We start from the raw sequence: 20,449 nt of genomic DNA, 5'->3' as shown, positions 1-20,449 counted from the left end.
TTAAGGACCAAAGTTGAGGTTTGTGGAATGGCAGATGGGGCCATTGGTTTCTGGATAACCCATCCTGAAGGCATTGAGCTGGGGCACGAGCCAAATAACTAGCTTCATTCACCTAAGAGGGCACTGGCACCTATACCAGTACCAGAGACCAGAGGAGCGTACTCTCTCTTTCCCACTGTCTCCCAGTGCCCAGACATACCTCCTTACCCCTGCCTACTGGGTGGCTGGTGATGCTCTGTCTAATGGTCCTCCCAGCCTGGTACCTCTTTCCCACTAGAAGTAGCCTCCTACCACTCCACTCCTTGTGGTGTGTGCCCTCAAAGATTGTACATTGTGTGCCCACTGTTTCCTTGGTTGGCTTTCCCTGGTGGCTGGGAGCACAAGCTCCCAAAGCAGAGGTCCTCAAACTACAGCCTGCGGGCCACATGTAGCCTGCCGAGGACATTTATCCGGCCTGCTGGGTGTTTTGTGTCCCGTTGTGTTTTTTACTTCAAAATAAGATATGTGCAGTGTGCATAGGAATTTGCTCATAGTTTTTTTAAACTATAGTCCAGCCCTCCAGTGGGTCTGAGGGACAGTGAACTGGCCCCCTGTTTAAAAAGTTTGAGGACCCCTGCCCTAAAGAATGCATACCATGTGCCATCTGCTTCTTTGGATGGGGACACACACCCTCACAGACACAAACCACAAGCCTGCCACTTCTAGAGTCAGAAACTCACAATCAGGCCTGCTGCCATATTATATCACATGATTTATCCTTTTCTCTCTTTTTTTCTCATTCTTTTTCCCTGAATCTGGCAAGGGTTGGTGATTGTACCCCCACTAGCCAGCTACACCTGGATGAGTGATATCACCCATTCCTACCCTGCTGACTTGACAACAAAGAGCAGTCAACACTGAGTACTGAGTCTACCCAACCACCTGCTACCCCAAACACCTAGAGACAGTTGGTGAGCAGCATCCACCTGAATATAACACACAAAAACACAAATAACAACATACAACACACAAATCAGAGTAAACCAAACATATAGTCATCAAATAAAATTAATACCATAATGTCTCAGGGACAACATTGACTTTCAATTCACACAAATAGGACAATATGGCTTAAGCAAGTGACCAAAATATATGGGCACTTCATAAGGATCATAGAAAAAATGGAATTAAAAGGTAATGGAATTTTTCTATGAATGTTTTAAAGTCACCTTATACCTGGTCAGCATAACTTCCTGGGGAAGAAAAAGTAATAGAACTACTTGATAAAGAATTAAAAGGAATTATATGTAGAATCTTTCGACAGAATTAGAAGGAGAATAAGGAGAATACTGACATAAACAAAGAAAGTTACAGACAGAATCAAGGAAAACACAAATATCTACAAGAATTTGGAAAAACATAGGAACAAAATAAACTGACAATTAGAAACCATGCAAAATTAACAAACAGAAACCCAGAAGATGAACACTAAAACGTCAGAAATACTTAATATAATGGAAGGACAAAGGAGTAGAATCGATGGAAGCATAGTAAAGAAAATAGGAGGCAAATATGATATCTATACATTCAAGGAATGAGGAAAAATAAAGAAAGTCTAGGAATAATGTGAGGTATTAACAAGAAGAATAACTTATGCACGGTCAGGATTCCAGAATAGGGAGTAGAAATAATACGGTGTACAGTAAACTGTTGAAGATTTGTTGACACACACACACACAAATCTCCCAACTGACGGGCAGCACAAAGATATTAATTTAAGAAGCTTAATGAACTCTAATTACGCTAAAATCCCGAAAGAAACATCACTAAGGCTTATGATAATCAAACTTTTGAAAATCAAAGACAAAGAATCCTAAAAGCAAATCAGTAAAACCAAAATGTTACCTACAGGAAAGAACCAAGAAGCCCACGTTCTGATTTCTAAACAAAAACCTCACGGGTCAAAAATATAATGGGATGACATACATAAAAACCCCGGGGAGAGAAACTGCTAACCAACAAAATTGTTCCTCAAAGACAAAGGCAAACTCAGGACATTTCAAGATAAACACAACTTAAGGGACTTTGCAACAATTAGACCAAGCCAACCAGACACAAAGATCCATTAACATCAGATGGCAATTTGATGTAAAACTTGGCCGCATCACCTGGAAGCCAACTTAGATAAATGATTTTCAAAAAATAAATTAAACCTACAAGACTGAAAATAGAGAACCAGAGATGTTAATTAGTAAATGAAAACAACTTAACAAAAGGAAGAAACGGTACAGTTTAAGAACAATCAAATGAAGTGCAAGTGAAAATAGTACTAAGATGGAACAGATGATTTTAAACTTCTGTCCACTGCCATCCAATTAATTCTGACTCCTAGCAACTTTTAGGGCAGTGTAGACTTCTCTGTATGGTTTCTATGACTGTAAATCTTTTTAAAAAATCATTTTATTGGGGACTCTTAAAGCTCTTATCAAAATCCATACATACATTGTGTCGAGCATATTTGTACATATGCCATCATCCTTTCCAAAACATTTTCTTTCTACTTGAGCCCTTCTCCCCTCCTCCAACTTCCCTACCCTCATGACCCTTGATAATTTATATATTTTTTTGTCATGTCTTACACTGACCGCTGTCTCCCTTTACCCACTTTTATGTTGTCCATCCCCCTGGGAGGGGTTATATGTAGATCACAGTGATCGGTTCCCCCTTTCTCCCTCCACCTTCCCCTTCCCTTCCTGGTATCACTACTCTCATTATTGGTCCTGAGGGGTGAATGTAAATCTTTGTGGGAGCAAACAGCATCATCTTTTTCCTGCAGAGTAGTTGATGATGGGTTTGAACTGCTGACTTAATAGTTAGCAACCCAGTGCTTAACTGACTGGGTCCCCAAGGATTTTTGTTTTAAACTTAGGATGATAAAAAGAAATTGCAAGGCAACCACAAAGAAAATTAATAGAACTTCTCTTCAAAATAAAAAGAAAATCATAAAGATTCAGTCAACACAAAACCAAAGTAATGAAGGAAATGAAAAGAACAGCCATAAATAAAATTACCTCAGAAGAGAAAAAATATGTGAACAAAGAAATTGTCGACACCACAATAAAAGGGAAAATAAACCCCACTTTAAAATTACAGCAAAATCAATTCTGTCAATAATTAAACTATATGTAAACTGATGAAATGTACCAGTCAATAGACAGAATAGATAAGAAAATATGATAAATATATTGCCTACAAAAAGCACTTTACAGACACGGGATAAAAATAAGCTAAAGTTCAAAGGTTAGAAAAAATATATAAATCAAATAGCAAATCACCCTTTCTCATAAAGGCAGAGTACACACTGATTCCCAGAACATCAGGCTTGTTCTCCAGAATACACAACATGGTAGGTCACAAAGCAAGCCTCAAATAAGTTTAAAAACATCAAAAGGGTAGAAAGCACCTGGATGGAATAACAATGCTACAAAATTAGAAATGACAAGAAGATCAAGAAAAAAATCAATTACATGAGACTCAAAACTTTTTTGCTATTTCAAACTATTCCCTAATAGAATAAATAAAAATTTAAATAAAATTAGGCGAATTAAGCAAGACTGAAAACGCAACATACCAAAATCTCTGGGATATATATGCTAGAGCAGCACCCAGATCTCAATTTATAGAAAGAAATGCACATATACCTAAGGAAGAATCAACACCTTAAACCAACAAATTTAGCAATTAGAAAAAGAGCAGCAAACTAAGCCTCCAATCACCAGTGGGAAATAAAGAAATAATAAAGATTAGAGCAAAAATGAATGAAACAGAAAAAGAAGCGAAAAACATCAAGACTAGGAGTTGATTCTTTGAAAAGATCCATAAAATGTACAACCCCCTGGAAAATGTAACAGGGGAGGGGGAGAGAATATGCAAATCACATGAATAAACATGAAATGGGTGCCAATAGAACCCAAATAAAAACAATAGAATACTTAAAGAACTGTACTTCTACAGAGTTGAAAATCTAAAAAAAAAGGACAAATTTCTAGACACACACAACCTACCTAAACTAATATAGCCTATGGCAGAAAATCTTAACAGACTCATAACAAAAGAAGTAACAGGTTGCTTCCACATTGCCTGCCCTCCAGACCCACTGGAGCCGTTGCCACATGTGGAAAGGAAAGAAGCAGTCTGCCCGAGCGGCAGAGAGGTTGGAGAAGAGACCAAAAGGAGGCCATGGGACCACCCAGGCTTCTGGGCCCTCCACCAATGGCCAATGGGAAGCCCTGTCATGTCCAGTCAGCTCTTCACAGAGGTCCACCAGGATTAGAGAAGTCGTTGATAACACCACTGCTGAGTCTCCAACCTCCTCCCCAGGCCAGAGGCCCAATGGAGGGAGGCCTTGGTCCCAAGTTTGGCCCACATGCCATGGTTGGTGGAGAGTCAATGCTGCACCTCCTTTTCTGGGGCCACACCATGGGGGTCCACCCAGGGGAGGCTTTCACAAAGATTAGAGGAACCCTAGAAGGTTCAAGAGCTGGTCTCTCAAAAGAATACCTGCCTCCTTAAGATGGGCCCCAGCTTAATGAGGACAAATCTGACTGCCTGTCTGCGAACACTTCACCAAAAAGGGCCATTGTCAACACGAAGACTTCTGTGCCTTCAACTACCCAGGCGTCAATGGACCTCCACTGTGAGACTGTGCCTTTCCATCTGGGCTGCAATGAGCCCTCAGGGACCCAGTGGCCATACCTTCCCCGTGGCCCAGTGATCGCTATGGTGAGGCTCCCATGCGATACCCCCTCTGTCAGTCACACCCACCCTCATCCACAACCTCCCCATCTGAGGTCCAGCGTGGTGTTTCATCACCAGTACACCCATACGCTCTTGCAGTCAGGCCTCGAGAGACACACTTTTGGGGCCTCATCTGTGCTCCCTTCAGCTGCCTCCTGGATCTTTCTCCCCCTTTGCTAAATGACTGAACAGGAAACCTTATTGGTGCTGTTTCTTGGGCATCTATCCATCCATACCCACTATTGCCCTAGATTCCTGAGAGCCCTGGAGCTATTGCCCACCTTTCCCTTCTTTTCACTGCTTTTTTTGTGGCATCCCTGTCCTCCAGTGTTGTCAGCTGTTCTATGGGAGTTGCCAAGCTGCTGGACCCTGCGTCAAGTGTGAGAGACTGCTACTAAGTTACTCCCAGGCAGGCCATTCTCCTGACTTCTGGATTTTGTAATTTGTTTGTCAGTAGTGTGAGCCCATTGCTATGGTCTGTGATCACCATGCTTTGTGAATCTGTGCAGCTCCCTCATAGCCTTCCTGTGTTTGTGGCCATTTTTGTGGCTTCCTAACACTAGAGTAAATTTTCTGCCAAACTGAGTCAGGTTCTGGGTGCCCTGCAGACTTTCCTCTGCTCTCCCAACCAGGGAGACTTGTGAAACTTCCCAGGAGTCTGCCTGTCTGCACCTTCCCAATTTTCAGCCCCCGAGTGGGGTCTTCTGGGTCTGCAGACCCTCCTTACACCAGGTTAACACCTCTGCTGAGCCTCCCCCGTGTCTCCTTTCCAGGCCATTTAGTTCAACTCTGTCACTGGGAGGCCACCAGACCTTTCGTTTGAATTCTGTGAATCTCCACCTGGTCTTTCCCTCTTCAAGCCTCCCAAATTCCCATACTTGGCACTGGTCTTTTCTGTGAAAACGGCAGTGAACAGATGCAGTTTTGAACTGTCCCAAGGAAATGGGTAAGGAATTGTTTGGATGGGCAGGTGGGGAGGAGGAGAGCCCTTGGAGAATTGAGAAGGACCTTTTTTTTTTCTCCCCTCTTTGTAGCATTTTTAGAAACATTAGTAATAAATGCAGTGGAAACAAAAAAGAATAGAATAGGTCATAAGACAAACGAAAAGAATTTTCCAAAAAAGAAAGTTATGGCCCAGATGGCTTCAATGGAGGGTTCTACCAGACACTCAAGAGAAGCACAAAACCAAGCCAAGCCCCCTGCTATCCAATCCATTCTGACTCACAGTGACCCTATGGGGCAGATGAGAACTTCTCCGTAGGGTTTCCAAGATTATAAATCCTTATGAAAGCAGACTGCCTCATCTCTCGTGTTATGAATGGCAAGTTCAAACCACTAACATTTTGGTTAGCAGTCAAATCTTAACCCTATGTGCAACCGGGGCTCCTTATCCTATTTTCCAGAATATAGAAAAATATGAAAAAACTGAATTCATTCTAGGAAGCAAGATTGGTCTCAATACAAAAGCTAGACAAAGACACCATTAAAAAAACAACAAAGTATAGATCAATATCACTCATGGACACAGATATACAAAAATACTCACAACTCCTAGCCAAGAATCCAGTATTATACCAAAAAATAATACCTCAAGGTCAAATTGGATTCATACCAAGCATGCAGGGATTGTTCAACATTAGAGAAACAATCAACATAATCCACTTCATAACTGAAAGAACTTTATGATCATATCAATCGATGCAGAAAAGATATTTGGCAAAATTCAATACCCATTCCTGATTTTTTTTAAACCCTCAGCAAAATAGGAATTAGAAGGGAAATTTCTCAACATAATCATGGGCCTATAAATGAAATCAATGATCAGCATTATTCTCAATGAAGAAAGAATGAAAACAGTAATCAAATAAGGTTCCAAATAAATGCCTTTAACACCACTGTTTTTCAATATTGTATTAGAAGTTCTAGCCAGAGCAGCAAGGCAACAAAGGGGAATGAACCAAAAGAGACCTAAATCAATGAAATCACATAAATTGCTCATGAATAGGAAGACTGATACAAGGTAATCCCAAACAAGATAGCGTCCCCATTCTTTAAAGAGATGGAAAAGCTAATCTCTAACTTTATGTGAAAAGGAAAGCACTATTAGAGGACAAAATAGGAAGCCTCATTCTTTCTGATCTCAAAATGTGCTATATTTAGATAGCCTTGTTGGTTAACATATCTGGTACGGGTACAACAGACCCATAAACCAATCAAAAGAAACCGAGAACACAGGCAAATCTATTCACCAACTGGCAGCTGATTTTCCAAAAAGAGAAAAAGTCCATTTATTGGGGAAAAGATGGGCATTTTAACAAATGGTGATAGAAAACTGGATATGGATTTGTAGAAAAATAAAACATCATCTCACATCATATATAAGAACTTAGATGTAAAACCCAATACTATCTAAGTCATCAAATTAAAAATATAGGCAAACTTAGGAACCTTAACTTATGGCATAAACAGTCAGTCAAATATAATGAATATTTGCAAACATCAGAAGCTTATAAACTAAATGACTAGGATTTCCTAAAAATTAAACTCTATCAACATCAAAAGATTTCACTGAAAGAGCAAAAAGGCACCTTACAGACGAGGAACAAATTTTTGTCAATGACATATACAAAGGCTAATCTCTAAAATTTATAGAAAACTTCAATACCTCAACAAGGAGATAACTAAAATTAAACCACAAAAAAGCTCCATTAGGTGGCTCTTTTGTAGTACGTAGTTTCCCCCACTAGGCTAGCATCTAGCAACTTGCTCTGAGTTAGTGCACCTGGTGACATGACCTGGGAAGGTTCTCTCTAGTCACAGTGAAATTTTTCCGTGAAAGCAGGTTCACTTGAATCTCATTTTTTTGTGATGGCTGATTTAAGAGAAGAGTATGTGGCTGTGAAGTTTTGTTTCTTGCTCAGAAAAATGCCACAGAAACTGTTGTGATGTTGAACATAGCTTATAAGGACAGCGCTGTGGGAAAAACTCAAGTGTATGAGTGGTTTTCTCGTTTCAAAAAAGGTGAAATGTAAACTGATGACAAACCTCGTCAATTTCCCGAACAGATGAAAATGCGGACTCATAGTGCATTTGGAATTCATTCCACCAGGCCAGACTGTTAATCAAACTTTCTATTTACAGGTTTTGAAAAGATCATAACTGTACGACAAAAAAAGGCCTGATTTGTGGCAGACTGATTGGTTTTGCCCCTACAGCAAAGCACCTGCTCACGCAGCCATCTCAGTACGCCCCAGCTTTTGGCAAAAAACAGCATGCCTCTCTTGCCCCACGCACCTTATTCAATTGACCTCATTCCATGTGGCTTCTTTTTGTTTCCGTGAATGAAGAGGGGCATGAAGGACAGCGATATGACTACTACCCTGAGACTAGAAGACCCCTACATTAGTCTTAATTGTAGAGACACTGGTTTTAGCAACTCTACATTTAAGAGCAGGTTTGAGTTTCATCTGACATTCATTTTTGTCTTTCCCCCTCCCCCCCTTTCTGTCCTTTGCTTTCTTCATGTGTGATGCTCTTACTGAGACCCCAGCTCCTCTGGTGTTCAGTCATTAGTGTTCAATTTGTTCAAATCTGGTCTTGAGATGGTCTCTAAATTCAGGGAAGATGTACATAAGGTCCTCTTTTGGCTCTCATAGACTTAAGTTCTTTTTTTAACTTTAACCTTAACTTGAATATGACCAATTAATTGTTCCATAGTCTGTCCCTGGTTTTGTTTGGGCTTATGATATAGAGCTTTTCCATTCTCTCTTTCCACAGCTGTCATCAACTTGATTTTCGAGTACTCCATATCTGGTGAGGATATATAGCTTGTATATAGCGGTTTATGTTTCTGGAAAAGGTATTTTCCATGAAGACGACATCAATCTTACAAAATTCTATCATGTAATTTCCAGCACTGTTTCCATCACCAAAGCCCTATTTTCCAGTAATCATTGTTCTCTGTTCCCAACTTTTGCATTTCAATTTTTAGTAACTATCAGTGCATGCTGATTGCATGTTTAACCAATCTCAGACTGAAGAAGTTGACTGAATTCTTCATCATTATCTCTAATACTGTGTAAAATAGAATATTCTATGGTTAAGATGCACGAAGAGTTGCAAAACATTTAAGTAGAGAACTAGAAGAAGCTGCTGCTGAATTTGAATTGGAGATCTTTAGAATCTCTTCTCTCGAATCTAGAAATATTTTCAAGAAAATTGAGGTCTAATATGTCACTAGAATATGGACAGATTTTAAAGAAAAATTCTATGTTGTGAAAGATAAATCCTGAAAATTTATTCACTGGACTATTTATGTCACATTTGAAAATCTTTATTAAAAGAAAACATTTTCATTAAAAGAATAAAATATTCTATTTATTTATTTTGCATCTCAGGAAAAGATGAAATTGCATCAACACTTGTGTAATCAAATACGATTTTTAAATTATATAATTTATGTAGTCATAATTCCTCAACAAATACCTTACTGTTCTTTAATAAAAACACCTGAATCAAAACCAAGCTAATTTGAAACCACTAGATTCAAACTTCAGATTGCCTTTTCAATTCTGCTGAGTTAGTAAAATTTCAATAATTTCTCATTTTAAAAGGATGCCCACTAATAGCATTCTTAAAAAAGTTTTTTGACTGCTTACTAAAAACAAGACCCTGAGTCAAATGTCACATAGATATCCCTCAAGTCACAAATATTAACAATTGAATATTCATATAAGTGTCAGAATACATTTTTTACAAAATGAGAAGGGATCTTACAAAAGCAGAATCAACTACAACATCAGGACGGTAAAAGGAGAAAATGTAGGGAACCAAGAGCTTCTCAGGGCTCTCTCGGTTCCATCACCCCTCTCACTCATCCTTTGCTTGACCTTTATCGGTTCTTTTTTCCTCAGCTGTAACTAAAAATAGCAAGTTCATTTCCAAAAATTGTGCAAAAAGTGGAAGGATACCTTGTGGTATAGGGCTATTAACCTCCTGGGCAGCAGTTCAAAACTACCACAGCAGGTGAAAAATGGGACTTTCTACTTCTGTAGAGTATGGAAACTCAGAGAGGCAGTCCTACCCCCGCCTATAGGGTCCGAGTCAGAACTGACCTGGATGGCAGTGAGTGAAAAATGCAAAGAGCTGCAACGCTGACCACAGTAACGGTACCTCTCTCTGAAGTTATTTATGTTCCCTCTTCAAAACAAATCCACACAAATCAAGAAGCACATCCGTCCTGAAGAGTTCAAACACTGCATGACAGCCTTCATCCAATGAGGGTGTGGGAGAGGGGGAAACCATGGATTGATAAAAAGGCCGACACCTACCGAGCCTTAGACTTTATATAGAAGGCTGCTAAAAAGCATCAAAGTCAGAGCACAGGTGTAGAAAAGGCTGGTTGACACAGAGGTATGGTTTTTTTTTTGTTGTTGTTGTTGATTTTGGTTTTTTAGCTTTATAGGTGTTGGTTGCCAAGTGATGATAGTACCATCTATCACTTCTTGCATGCTTACCTTGCAAAAGCTCTGTCTAAATGGCTACTGTGTATGAACTAACTCTTCATTATTACCCTATGAAGTAGGTTTTATTATTATTTTTCTGGTTTAATAAAAAGGGAACAATGTTTATAAATAGTTGAGCAGCATCTGATTCGACATATTTAGAAGTTCCCTGGTTCACAATTTGCCCTAATAATTTTTCATCAATTGTTAAATATAGTTAAATTATTTGTATCTACACACTCTCAATTAATTTTGAATGGGTGAATAACAGGCAATTACATTATGGATTTGCAGTTAAACAAACCAAATGTTGAGAAACAGACTTTTGGAACACAACTCAATGCTAGAGAAATCCTGGATATGTATTTTATGTATAACCTAGGGCTCTCAGATAATTTTGTTTCAATCAGATTATTTTATATGAACGATATGTTCATACCACAATATTAAAAATGAAATCACATATCCTAGAACATGTACCGTTTTACTGTAACAGTCTTATTTCAAGTAAAAGTTTTAAACGAATTTGTCAGTGGACCGAATACTCTTTTCTACAATAGAAACATTGATAGGGGTACAGGTTCTTGACCCTATGACCCCTGGCCTTGTACTTATGACCACAGATACAGAGTTTATTGAATAAAGAGATAAGCAGGAGCTTTTAAGTAAACCTTTGCCTCTCACCAGTCATGGGGCAAGGTGTACCCACCGCTTTCTGACTCAGATTCCTTTCCTGTGAAATGGGAACAATTGTTTCTGGTTGCAGTAACTGAATGAATTAGAGAATAAATGAAAAATGCTAATCACAGAGTAGGCATTCTATAAATAGCAAATTTCTTTTTCTTTTTTTTAACATTTTATTAGGGGCTCATACAACTCTTATCACAATCCACGCATATACATACATCAATTGTATAAAGCACATCTGTACATTCTTTGCCCTAATCATTTTCAAAGCATTTGCTCTCCACTTAAGCCCTTTGCATCAGGTCCAAATTTCTTATTGAATATAAAGTTTTTTTAAGGATCTGTCCTTTCTTAAAATGTTCATAACAACTTTGCCACTATTGCATCCATCCTTTTCCAGCTCACCTCTTGTCTAGGAGGGAGCAAAGGGGGTAAGATGTTCCACATAAAGACGGTCACAAACACATAGCAAGGCAGGGTTTATGTAAAGTCACAGCACACACGTTTACTTGGAATGCTGTAGGTTGGATTGCCTTTCATGTAAATATTTTTCAGTGGGAGACCTTGCTTGGAAAACTTCAGATCCTTTTTTTGTAACCATCCCGTTCCTTCATTCCCACTACCCAGTTACCATGCACCTTCCTCCATTATAGCCATCCCTTAGTGAATTCACAAGGAATCCCAGGGAACCACCTCAAGCATGAGCTACCAAGCTTTTGTCTTTGCTCTTTCTTCTCTGCTGACTTCATTGTGTCTTTCCTCTATTTCAGAGCCCTGGTGGCGCATCACTCAGCTGCAACTGAAAGGTCTGCTCTGCAGAGAAAGATGTGGCAGTCTCCTTCCGTGAAGATTGACAGCCTTGGACACTCTACGATGGGACGCTTCTATTATATCCCACAGGGATGCTGAACATTGGAATCCACTTGATGTCAGTGGTTCTGGTTCGGTTTTTGATACCTATATTTAATAAGCTCCAGTAACTTCCCACTAACTACAGAATGAAGTTCAACCTTCTCTGCCTAGGGATCTGGCTCCATCCCCAAGCAATCTAATCTCCCACGCTTTCCTTGGGCTTATCCCGTTAAACCTTGCTCCTGTTATTTTCCCACTAGATTCTTATTCCCACTTTCTTTGGCCCATCCAAATCCTACCACCCTTCAATGACCAGCCAGCTTAAATAATGGGTTTCACTTCAAGGCCTTTCTTCACAGTTCTGCACACATTAATGTCCTTTCTCAGATCTCCTATAGTGCAAATTGTTTCTATGGCACATTGTGGCTTTTATATACTACTTTGCTTTGTTATGTTTTCATGCTGCTTGCCATGTCTACCCTGAGGCTGGGACTATTATTTTGTTTTTAACCTTGTCTTTGTATTTCCTGTAGCATCTCACACAAAGCTGAACTTGCTTTTGGTAAATTTTGGTACAGAACACCCTAAATTCCATTTATACAATGCACCCAAAGCTTCTCTTTGACTTCAGGTGCAAGCATTAATGCGCCATGTTTGCCCCAAATCTTTCCATCACTTTCCACCAACCTGATGAATTTCCTTGTCTTTGTTTTGAGCAGATGGCCATTTAAAATCCATAACTGATTTCTTCCCTTATCCTTCACATCCCTGACCTAAGTAAAACCTAGCTTTTCTTGCACCCACTCCGTTCCTGGCTACCAAGTCTCATGGAGACCCCCCCCCCTTTCCTGTTCACCTGGTTGGAATATGGAAGTAGACAAATTCACCCTCGTTTGCCACCTACTATTCCTGACCTTCTTCGTATCAGTTTTTCCTCACTGTCCACCTCCCTTTTTTTGCAACTAACTTATAATACCATTTTCTTCCACACCAACAAGTAAACCTCAGTAAATTCAGCATTTACATCATTCAGCCTTCAGACCCATGTGTGACTTCAAATTCCTTATTCTTACCTCTATTGACATACATCTCCTCTCCACGGCAGTAAGGCCAAACCTCAAACACCTCAAATACCGAGCATCTTGGCTATCTCTGTGAATCACTTTAAAGGCCATTCCTTTCCATTCCCCACCACACCTGATTCCTGCCACACCTACTTTCTCACCAGTTCATTTTCACTGCTGCTCCATAAACTAATTAAACGAATGAGCATGGTCAAAAAGACAGGCTCCGGGGCCCTACCAATGGAGCTTCTAATCTACTACACATAGCCTGACCCCAGACCTTCTTGGACTGCATTAGTGTCTGGACACTAATAGCTTTGAAATTCCTTCCGGTGATTCCTCCCTTGTAACAAAAGTTGAAAGCCAGAGAACGGGGACTTTAACTGGCTGCCAAAGCAACTGGGGTTCAGTCAGGTTGAAGACCACTGAATATTCAGGCACTGCCCGAATAAAATGGGCTTCCTTTATCCTTACATCACCCATGTTGGGGCTGCCCTTTCCAGCATCCTCTCTCCCCACTTCTGCACTTTTTTACGCCTCCAAGATATATCCCACACTCATCAATCTTACTTGGGATCATCATAATATGGCCTCCCATTTATTTTAATGAGCTCCTCCTCTCAATTATTTTTACATTCACGTAAATGTGATAGAAGGCTTTTTGGGGAAAAGCCAATATTGAAAGGCCACTAGAATTGAATCATAAACTCAATCTAGAAAGAGCCGTTAACCTGGAGCAAATAGAATTTCAAAAATGACCGAAAGGGGGAAGAAAAAAAGAAAAGGCATTGCTGGCAATTAGGTTCCTAAGTAAGCCCCCATGAGCTCTATTTAATCGATAAGGAGACTGAAAAACAGCAGGTCACTAAGCGGTCTTTCTCTTCCCAGCACACTAGCGCCTTCTCCACGCACTGGTGAGTTCAAGTCATTACTCTCTCCTGGCTTTCTCATCCTTTAGGATTATGCACATGTCATCTTGACTTACACTTTTCACTGCTATGGTTCAGTTAATCCTAGATCTGAAAAACCTTTCTCTGACAAATATATACACAGTCCCTCCTTTTCCAGCTGCTGAAACAACTGAGAAAAAAGTTCCGTTCCCTCCTGTCAGAACTCAAAATATAAAGAACTGATGTTAATGACAAACCTCTGTTGATTCAACATGATGTAAATTATGAAGCTGAGCTTTCATTAAAAAAAAAAAGTCCTGACAACCCTGAAAGAACATGAAGAGATTAAAACTGTCTTCAAGATTTTTTTATTCATCTTCATCTTCTTGAAAATCTGTGTTTTTAAGGCTGAATTCAAGGTGGTTTAAAAAAAATCTTTCAAAATGCTATTACTTTGGTATTGAAAAATAAGATAGCTTGGGTCAGGTGCACCTTAGTCTTCAAAAAGCAAGGATGTCACTCATTTTCAATTGCTTCCTATGCATGTGAAACCTGGACAGTGAATACGGAAGACGAGGAGAACGGACATATTTGAATTATGGTGCTGGTGAAGACTATTGAAAATAACATGGAACAAAGAAATCTGTCTTGGAAGAAGTACAGCCAGGATGCTCCTCACTAACAAGGATGGCAAGACTTTCTTTTCGCATAGATTAGACATGGCACCAGGAAAGACTTCCTAGGAAAAGGATTCACTGCCCCAACTCACTGTCATTCAGTTGATTCCGAATCACAGTTACCCTGTAGGGCAGAACTGCCCCTGAGGGTTCCTGAGACTGTAGCTCTACAGCAGAAAGCCTTGTCTTTCTCCAGTGGAGAGGCTAGTGGTTTTGAACTGCTGACTTTTAGAGTAAGCAGCCTAATATATAGCAACTACACCAGCAAGATGGAAAACGACATCTTTGGTAAAGTAGCAGCTCAGAGGAAAAAAAGGAGGGCTCTCAATGTGCTAAGACTGACACAGTGGCTGTGACAATGAATTCAAACACAATTGTGAGGATGGTACAGGGCTGGTACAATTCCAGTTGTACTTGGGGTTGCTGACTTAGAGCATCTAACAACAACATTCATCTGGCTGACTAGAAATACAAGATCTTCATCCCTTATTCAAAATTCTAAAATACTACAATCTCTTAAAACAGAAAGCTTCTTTCATAACCCCCGGTGCATAACTTGGTGCAATTCAGGACTTGACCTGAACTCTTCAGACAATAATCCTGACCTAGACTGATACAGGGTCACTTACAGTCACACTTTAACCTTTTAGCAAGTCCCTGCAGACTTATAAATATGCTTGATTACGGGGAATTGGCTCAGATGTCCCTGTGGGTATTACAGAATATACGGTATATTCTTGGTACCACATTCTATGTAAAACCTAAAATGCTCTGTCGTTCAAAGCCCCAGGAGCATCAGATAATGGATTGCAGACCTCAAGCCACAAGTGTCGTGTTTTCATTCCAAATTTTCAACATCTCAGTTACAATGAGATAAACAGGTTTGGGGCTGTGGAGTGCTTACTTGAGGCCCACCCAAATCTCATTCATAAAACTGTTTTGAGTACAACCGTTCATTGTTATAAATACCTGACTTCAAAATCAGCTGCTGAAACAGTCCTTACTTGTGAGTCAAGAACTTCCTAAATAAACTCTGAAAATGTAGGGTACTAGCACTAGGAATCGGGTCTCCAAGCAGAAGAGTGATAAATTTCCTCAAGGCATTTCCAACGTAATCTCTAACTCTAGCTCCAATGTAGCAATCAACTGCAGGCAATTTCAAATGTGTGTCATTTTATTACTGTATACAGTTTGCTGCATTGGTTTCACTTGAAGAGCTTGCTCTAATAATTTCCCAATGTCGTCACAGTCCTTTGGCATCTTTGAAAAGCCTACTGAATTATCCCTAATATATAGATATGTGTGTATATACACACGTATCCATATATTAAAGAATGAGTTATTTTCGTTAAGTTCCTAGTCATATCCGGGCGGCCTTACAAAGTGAAATGGAAGCAGGAATAAAGGCAATGCACAACGTTCACTTAACTTTTACTATTTGGTCACGCACAGCTCCAGACGTGTCGTGGTCTTCACGTATCAAACTTTCCAAAAGTCTTTAGATATGGTACCATTAAAAAAAATTAAATCTCAATATCAGAATTTTGTTCCAAAGGAACCAGGCACAACCGCCAGTAAAAATAGGAGTGGGGGCGGGGGCAAAGGAAGAGGGGGGCTGTCCCATGACATCATCGGGAGAAATGTAGTTTGAAGCCTTCCGAGCGCCGGCTCGCCCCAAGAACCATTCTGAAAAGCCAGCTTGGGAAAAATCATCCCTGTCAAGCTTAGATAACTTGAGTTGAAATTAAAGGGTAAAAAAAAAAAGCCGTCCTCCCGTTAGTCACACGCCTGCTCCATATGAAAAATAAAACCATCCCGATGCATCGACCTCCCACTTCCCTGACAGCAAGGGAAAGGTCTCAATTAGGTGGAAACGCGCCGCAGAGGCTGTTCCATGCGAAGGGGGAAGGGAAGCAGGCGGGCCCCTCCCTCCACTCCCGTCTGGCTGACACCTTATCCTCCAGCCGCAAAGAAGGCCCACTCGGAGAGGCAGGTGCCAAAGTGGGGTCTCCCCAATAAATAACATTGAAATTCACCCCAAATGTCCGGCGGCGGCGGCGCCCCAGCCCCCATCGTTTCCCGCGGGTGGAAGGTGCCGCTACAGAAGTGTTCGGAGCCCACCCAACTCTTTGATCCCAGGCATAGAAAGGACGGCCCGAGGGCATCTCCCCGGGTCGCGCCGGGATTCCGGGGGACACCGGGCCTCGGGACGCTCCTCGCCCTCCCTCCCGCGCCCGCCGTCGGGGCGCCTCGCGGCCCCCGCCCGGCACCTACCGCAGTCGCTCCAGCGCCTGCCGACACGATGGGCGGCAGCTTCTCGCGCTCGGGCTCCTGCCCTTTCTTCTCCTCGGGTGCGGCCGGCCCCACCGCCGGCGGCCCGGCGGGCGAGGGCGCCCGGCCCGCCTCACTCATGTCCGGCCGGCCGGCGGGAGCGGGAGCGCGAGGCGGCGGCGGCGGCCAGGCTGCTGCTCGGGCTGGCACTGCTGCCGCCACGGCCGCGAGAGGGCTCTGGCCGCCGCTTCCAACCGCCGCCGCCGCCGCCGCCGCCTCTCCGCCCCCGCCCGCGCCCGCGCGCCCGCCCCGCCCCCCGCCGCCCGCCCGCGCGCCCGCCCCGCCCCCCGCCGCCCGCCCGCGCGCCCGCCCCGCCCCCCGCCGCCCGCCCGCGCGCCCGCCCCGCCCCGCCCCCCGCCGCCCGCCCGCGCGCCCGCGCCCGCGTCAGGCGAGCGCAGTTCCCCGCCGCCCCCGCCCCGCGCCGGCTCCCGGGCCCCGGCGGCAGCCAGCCGGGGACCCCAACTGGCCCACTGCCCCTGAGAGGGGGCGCCGCGGTCGACGGCGGCCGCCATGTTTGCCGCCGGAGAAGGCGAGGAGGGGGCTCCGCGCCGGGGCTGTGGAGAGGGTCTGCACTGGGGGGAGCCAGGGGCCTGGACTTGGTCAGGGGAGGTTCGAGAGCAGCCGGGCGGCCTCTGGACGGCTGGGCGGGCGGGACAGGGTGGGCTTCTCGGACGGCCCTGCCCCGGGCGGCTAAGACCCCTGACTGGGCGGGCGGCCTTTTCTCCCGGGTCGCCCGCCCGCGGGCCTCCTAGGGCGCCAGCCTCTCCCGTCCTTGTCCCCGATGCGCTGTGGCTTCACCTACCCAGGAGAAGCGGGGGCGGGTCCTTGGGGGCCCATCACCCCCGCCACAGGACTGGACGGCCTTGCCGCACTTTCCATCCGCTTTCCCGTTCGGGATGCCAAGTCCGCCTCTTCCTTCCTTCCTCCCAGCCGCACACGCCTAACCTTTAGCGCTCTCTCCCAAATCCCTTAACGACCTTCTTTCCCTTCCTTTAGCCTCGTTCTGCCTATCCATCCCAGATGGGCACACCAAACGCTCCTTTGTATCCCAGCCCTATCAAAGAGGCGTGCGAATTTTAAAACGGAAGAGGACAGCTTTTCGCCGTCATCTTGAACAACCTCACCACCATCAAGACCCACTTAGACAATTTCCTTTGCTTATCCTCCCACCCCCTCTTTTCGTTTTTCTCCGTCTCCTGGGGCGGCGAGACACCTGCTGATCTACAAGCCGGGAGAATAAGAATGCACGGTGGTGTCTCCGGCGATTTGGGTTTTCTTGACTTTGGAGCTTTCGGGTCGTGGCTTAATTATTTTGCTGGAGGCTGTGTGGATGTTCAGCTTAGAGCAAGGAGGACCAAAAATGCCTCTGAAATCGACCCAAAGATGATTTGGGGGGTGGGGTATCATTGTTAGGGTTTTTTTTTTGGAGGGTGGGAGTGGGGGTTGGTTTTTTACATAATCCAGATCCCTGTATTCCGGATCATGAGCTTAACTAAGCACTAGTTATAATGCATCTTGGTGAAGGTGCATGTTTTCCAAACCCAGAATGTTTAACCAGCAGGTCTTAGGCAAGCACTGTAATGAATACAATAATTATTCACTGTTGCTTTCTAAATTGTAAATTCCTGCGTTCATTTATAGAAGACGTTTTAGTTTTAATATAGTTGCTGTCACCACCTATTCAGATGTTAATTTTAAAAAGGTATGGAGTAAGTGCCACATAGTCAGCCAAAAGATTTCAGTGCTAATTAGACCGGAAGGGAAATGATGTGTACAGACATCCTCCTTTCTGTTTTTCATGAATTCATTAGGATTTTCTTCTAAAACATCAGAGATCCTCCTCCTATGGAGAGGAAGACACATTTATTTCCATTCTTAGCTGGTCAGCATGGTGATCTTTTGATTCAGCAACAAGTCAAATATTATTTCATAAACCGAAACCTCATTTGAACCACAATTCAAGTCTATGATGCTAAGTCTAAGTTGACAGAATGAACACTGAAAGTTTCCTTCATATTGTTTCAGCTAGATTTAGTAACTTGCTATTAAAAAATAACTTGGATGAGAAACCATTTGAATTACATGCCTTATGTTTTTTCCCTTTTCATGTGTGAGACTAAATGAAAGTATATCTGTTCATGTAGTCATAGTCAATAGAACAAAAATGCTTAAATATTGGCAAAACAAGGCAAGTCAGATTTTTTTAAAGTTCCTGCACCAGAATGGATAATAATAGCCCATTTCTAAATAAATCTGCTGATAACTATGAGTTACCTGTCTAAAATGAAAGGCAATTCATTGAGGCAATTCATTGAGTTCCTCAGTCTCCCACCCCATTCCCTCCATGCACATGCAATCTGAAAGGGAGCAGGAAGGGTGGGAGTGCAGAGTGAATGCATGGGTTTGAGAGAGACATTTCCAGCAGCCTCTCACATGCTTGTAGGGTTCTCTGGTGGGGAAGAGAGCTCTGTGGAACAGAACCGACAGCTATGGCTGTTCTTTACCAGCCCAACGCCAAACTCGCTGCCATCAAGTCCATGCAGTACAGACATGTAGCAAAGATGCCAGCAGATTCAGCAGAAAGTGAAGAAGGGATGGCATTCAAGTCAGAAGAAACATTTCATCTTCCTGAGTACACAGGGCAACCTGAGCTCATTGATTGTACCCATGAGAGGAGGGGCCTGGGAAGATGAGTAGAGGATTGGTTATTTCCATGGAAAGGCCAAATTACAAGGTATTGGATAGTCTAAATGAAACATCCATACAATGTCAACTACTCATTTGGTCTCCCTTTTGGCCCATTTTCGTTTTTTCTGGTTTTCAATATTTCCTGCTTTCTTCTCAACAGAGGTTTTTTGCCTCTGGTTTATTTTAATATGATTGTTGGTCTTTTATATATATATATGTATATATATATATGTTGTTTTTTCTTTTCTGCGGGGTATGTTTTCCAGTATATGAAGCATAGGATGGGCAGGTGTATAGAGACAATATTTGGTGTAATGGCTTGTTAGTGATACTGAGAGAGGGAGGTTGGAAAGAAATGGGGAGCAAATGATGAATACAGGAAGGGAGAGGATGTTCTATGATAGTGGTGATGTAGATACAACTCTTTAAATACGACCGAACTATGGAAGTATATGATATGTGAATTATATCTCAATAAAACTATTGGAAAAAAGAATGGTTTATAGCTAATATCTTAATTATAGTAAATATACAAAACAAAACTGTCATCGAGTCAATGCTGACTCACAGTGACCCTATAGGACAGGGTGGAACTGCTCTGTGAGTTTCTGAGACTGTAACTCTATAGTAGAAAGATCTTTCTCCTGTGTAGTGACTGGTAGTCTTAAACTGATACATCACCAGAACTGCATATAGTAGGTATAGCTATGGATTAATATAACTTAATTTTTAAGCAAACCTTTGGTTGTGTTTCCCCACCACCACATTTCAACTGTGTTTGTTGTAAATTTATGGAAATATCTTTGTTAGCCATGTCTGCACAACGCTGGTCCTACAGATGCTCAACATGTACTGTTGAATGTATAGGTATCACATGCTTCACAGAGACTTGCTTGGGAGGAATCCCCAATTGTTATTATATTCAGTCATGCTTTGATTACAAGAACAACACACATCCTGGAAAGATTTTAGTATATTTT

At 42.4% G+C, this 20,449-nt stretch overlaps 1 protein-coding gene and 1 pseudogene across 4 annotated transcripts in view; one reads left to right on the top strand and one right to left on the bottom strand.

Moving 5' to 3' along the window:
* The window catches only part of HECTD2 (HECT domain E3 ubiquitin protein ligase 2), a 112,989-nt gene extending 95,288 nt beyond the window's left edge, over window positions 1-17,701 (bottom strand). The window contains exon 1 of one of the 4 annotated variants that reach the window (XR_012780392.1): window positions 16,725-16,965. Coding sequence is in view for 2 of the 4 variants with exons in the window: in XM_075533324.1 (XP_075389439.1) it covers window positions 16,725-16,862 (138 nt within the window). In the remaining 2 variants the exon portion in view is untranslated. Of the gene's footprint in view, window positions 1-16,724; window positions 16,969-17,583 lie in introns of those variants that run through there. The other 3 variants (XM_075533323.1, XM_075533324.1, XM_075533322.1) reach the window with 3 other exon arrangements.
* LOC142429759 (proline-rich protein 3 pseudogene) lies at window positions 4,219-4,679 on the top strand (annotated as a pseudogene).
* Window positions 17,702-20,449: the final 2,748 nt, after the last annotated feature.

This window comes from Tenrec ecaudatus, chromosome 16, assembly GCF_050624435.1.
Source record: "Tenrec ecaudatus isolate mTenEca1 chromosome 16, mTenEca1.hap1, whole genome shotgun sequence".
In the NCBI taxonomy this organism is placed as follows: domain Eukaryota; kingdom Metazoa; phylum Chordata; class Mammalia; order Afrosoricida; family Tenrecidae; genus Tenrec; species Tenrec ecaudatus.
Note: the sequence above shows the minus strand (reverse complement) of the source record. Positions and strands in the feature narration are given on the sequence as shown.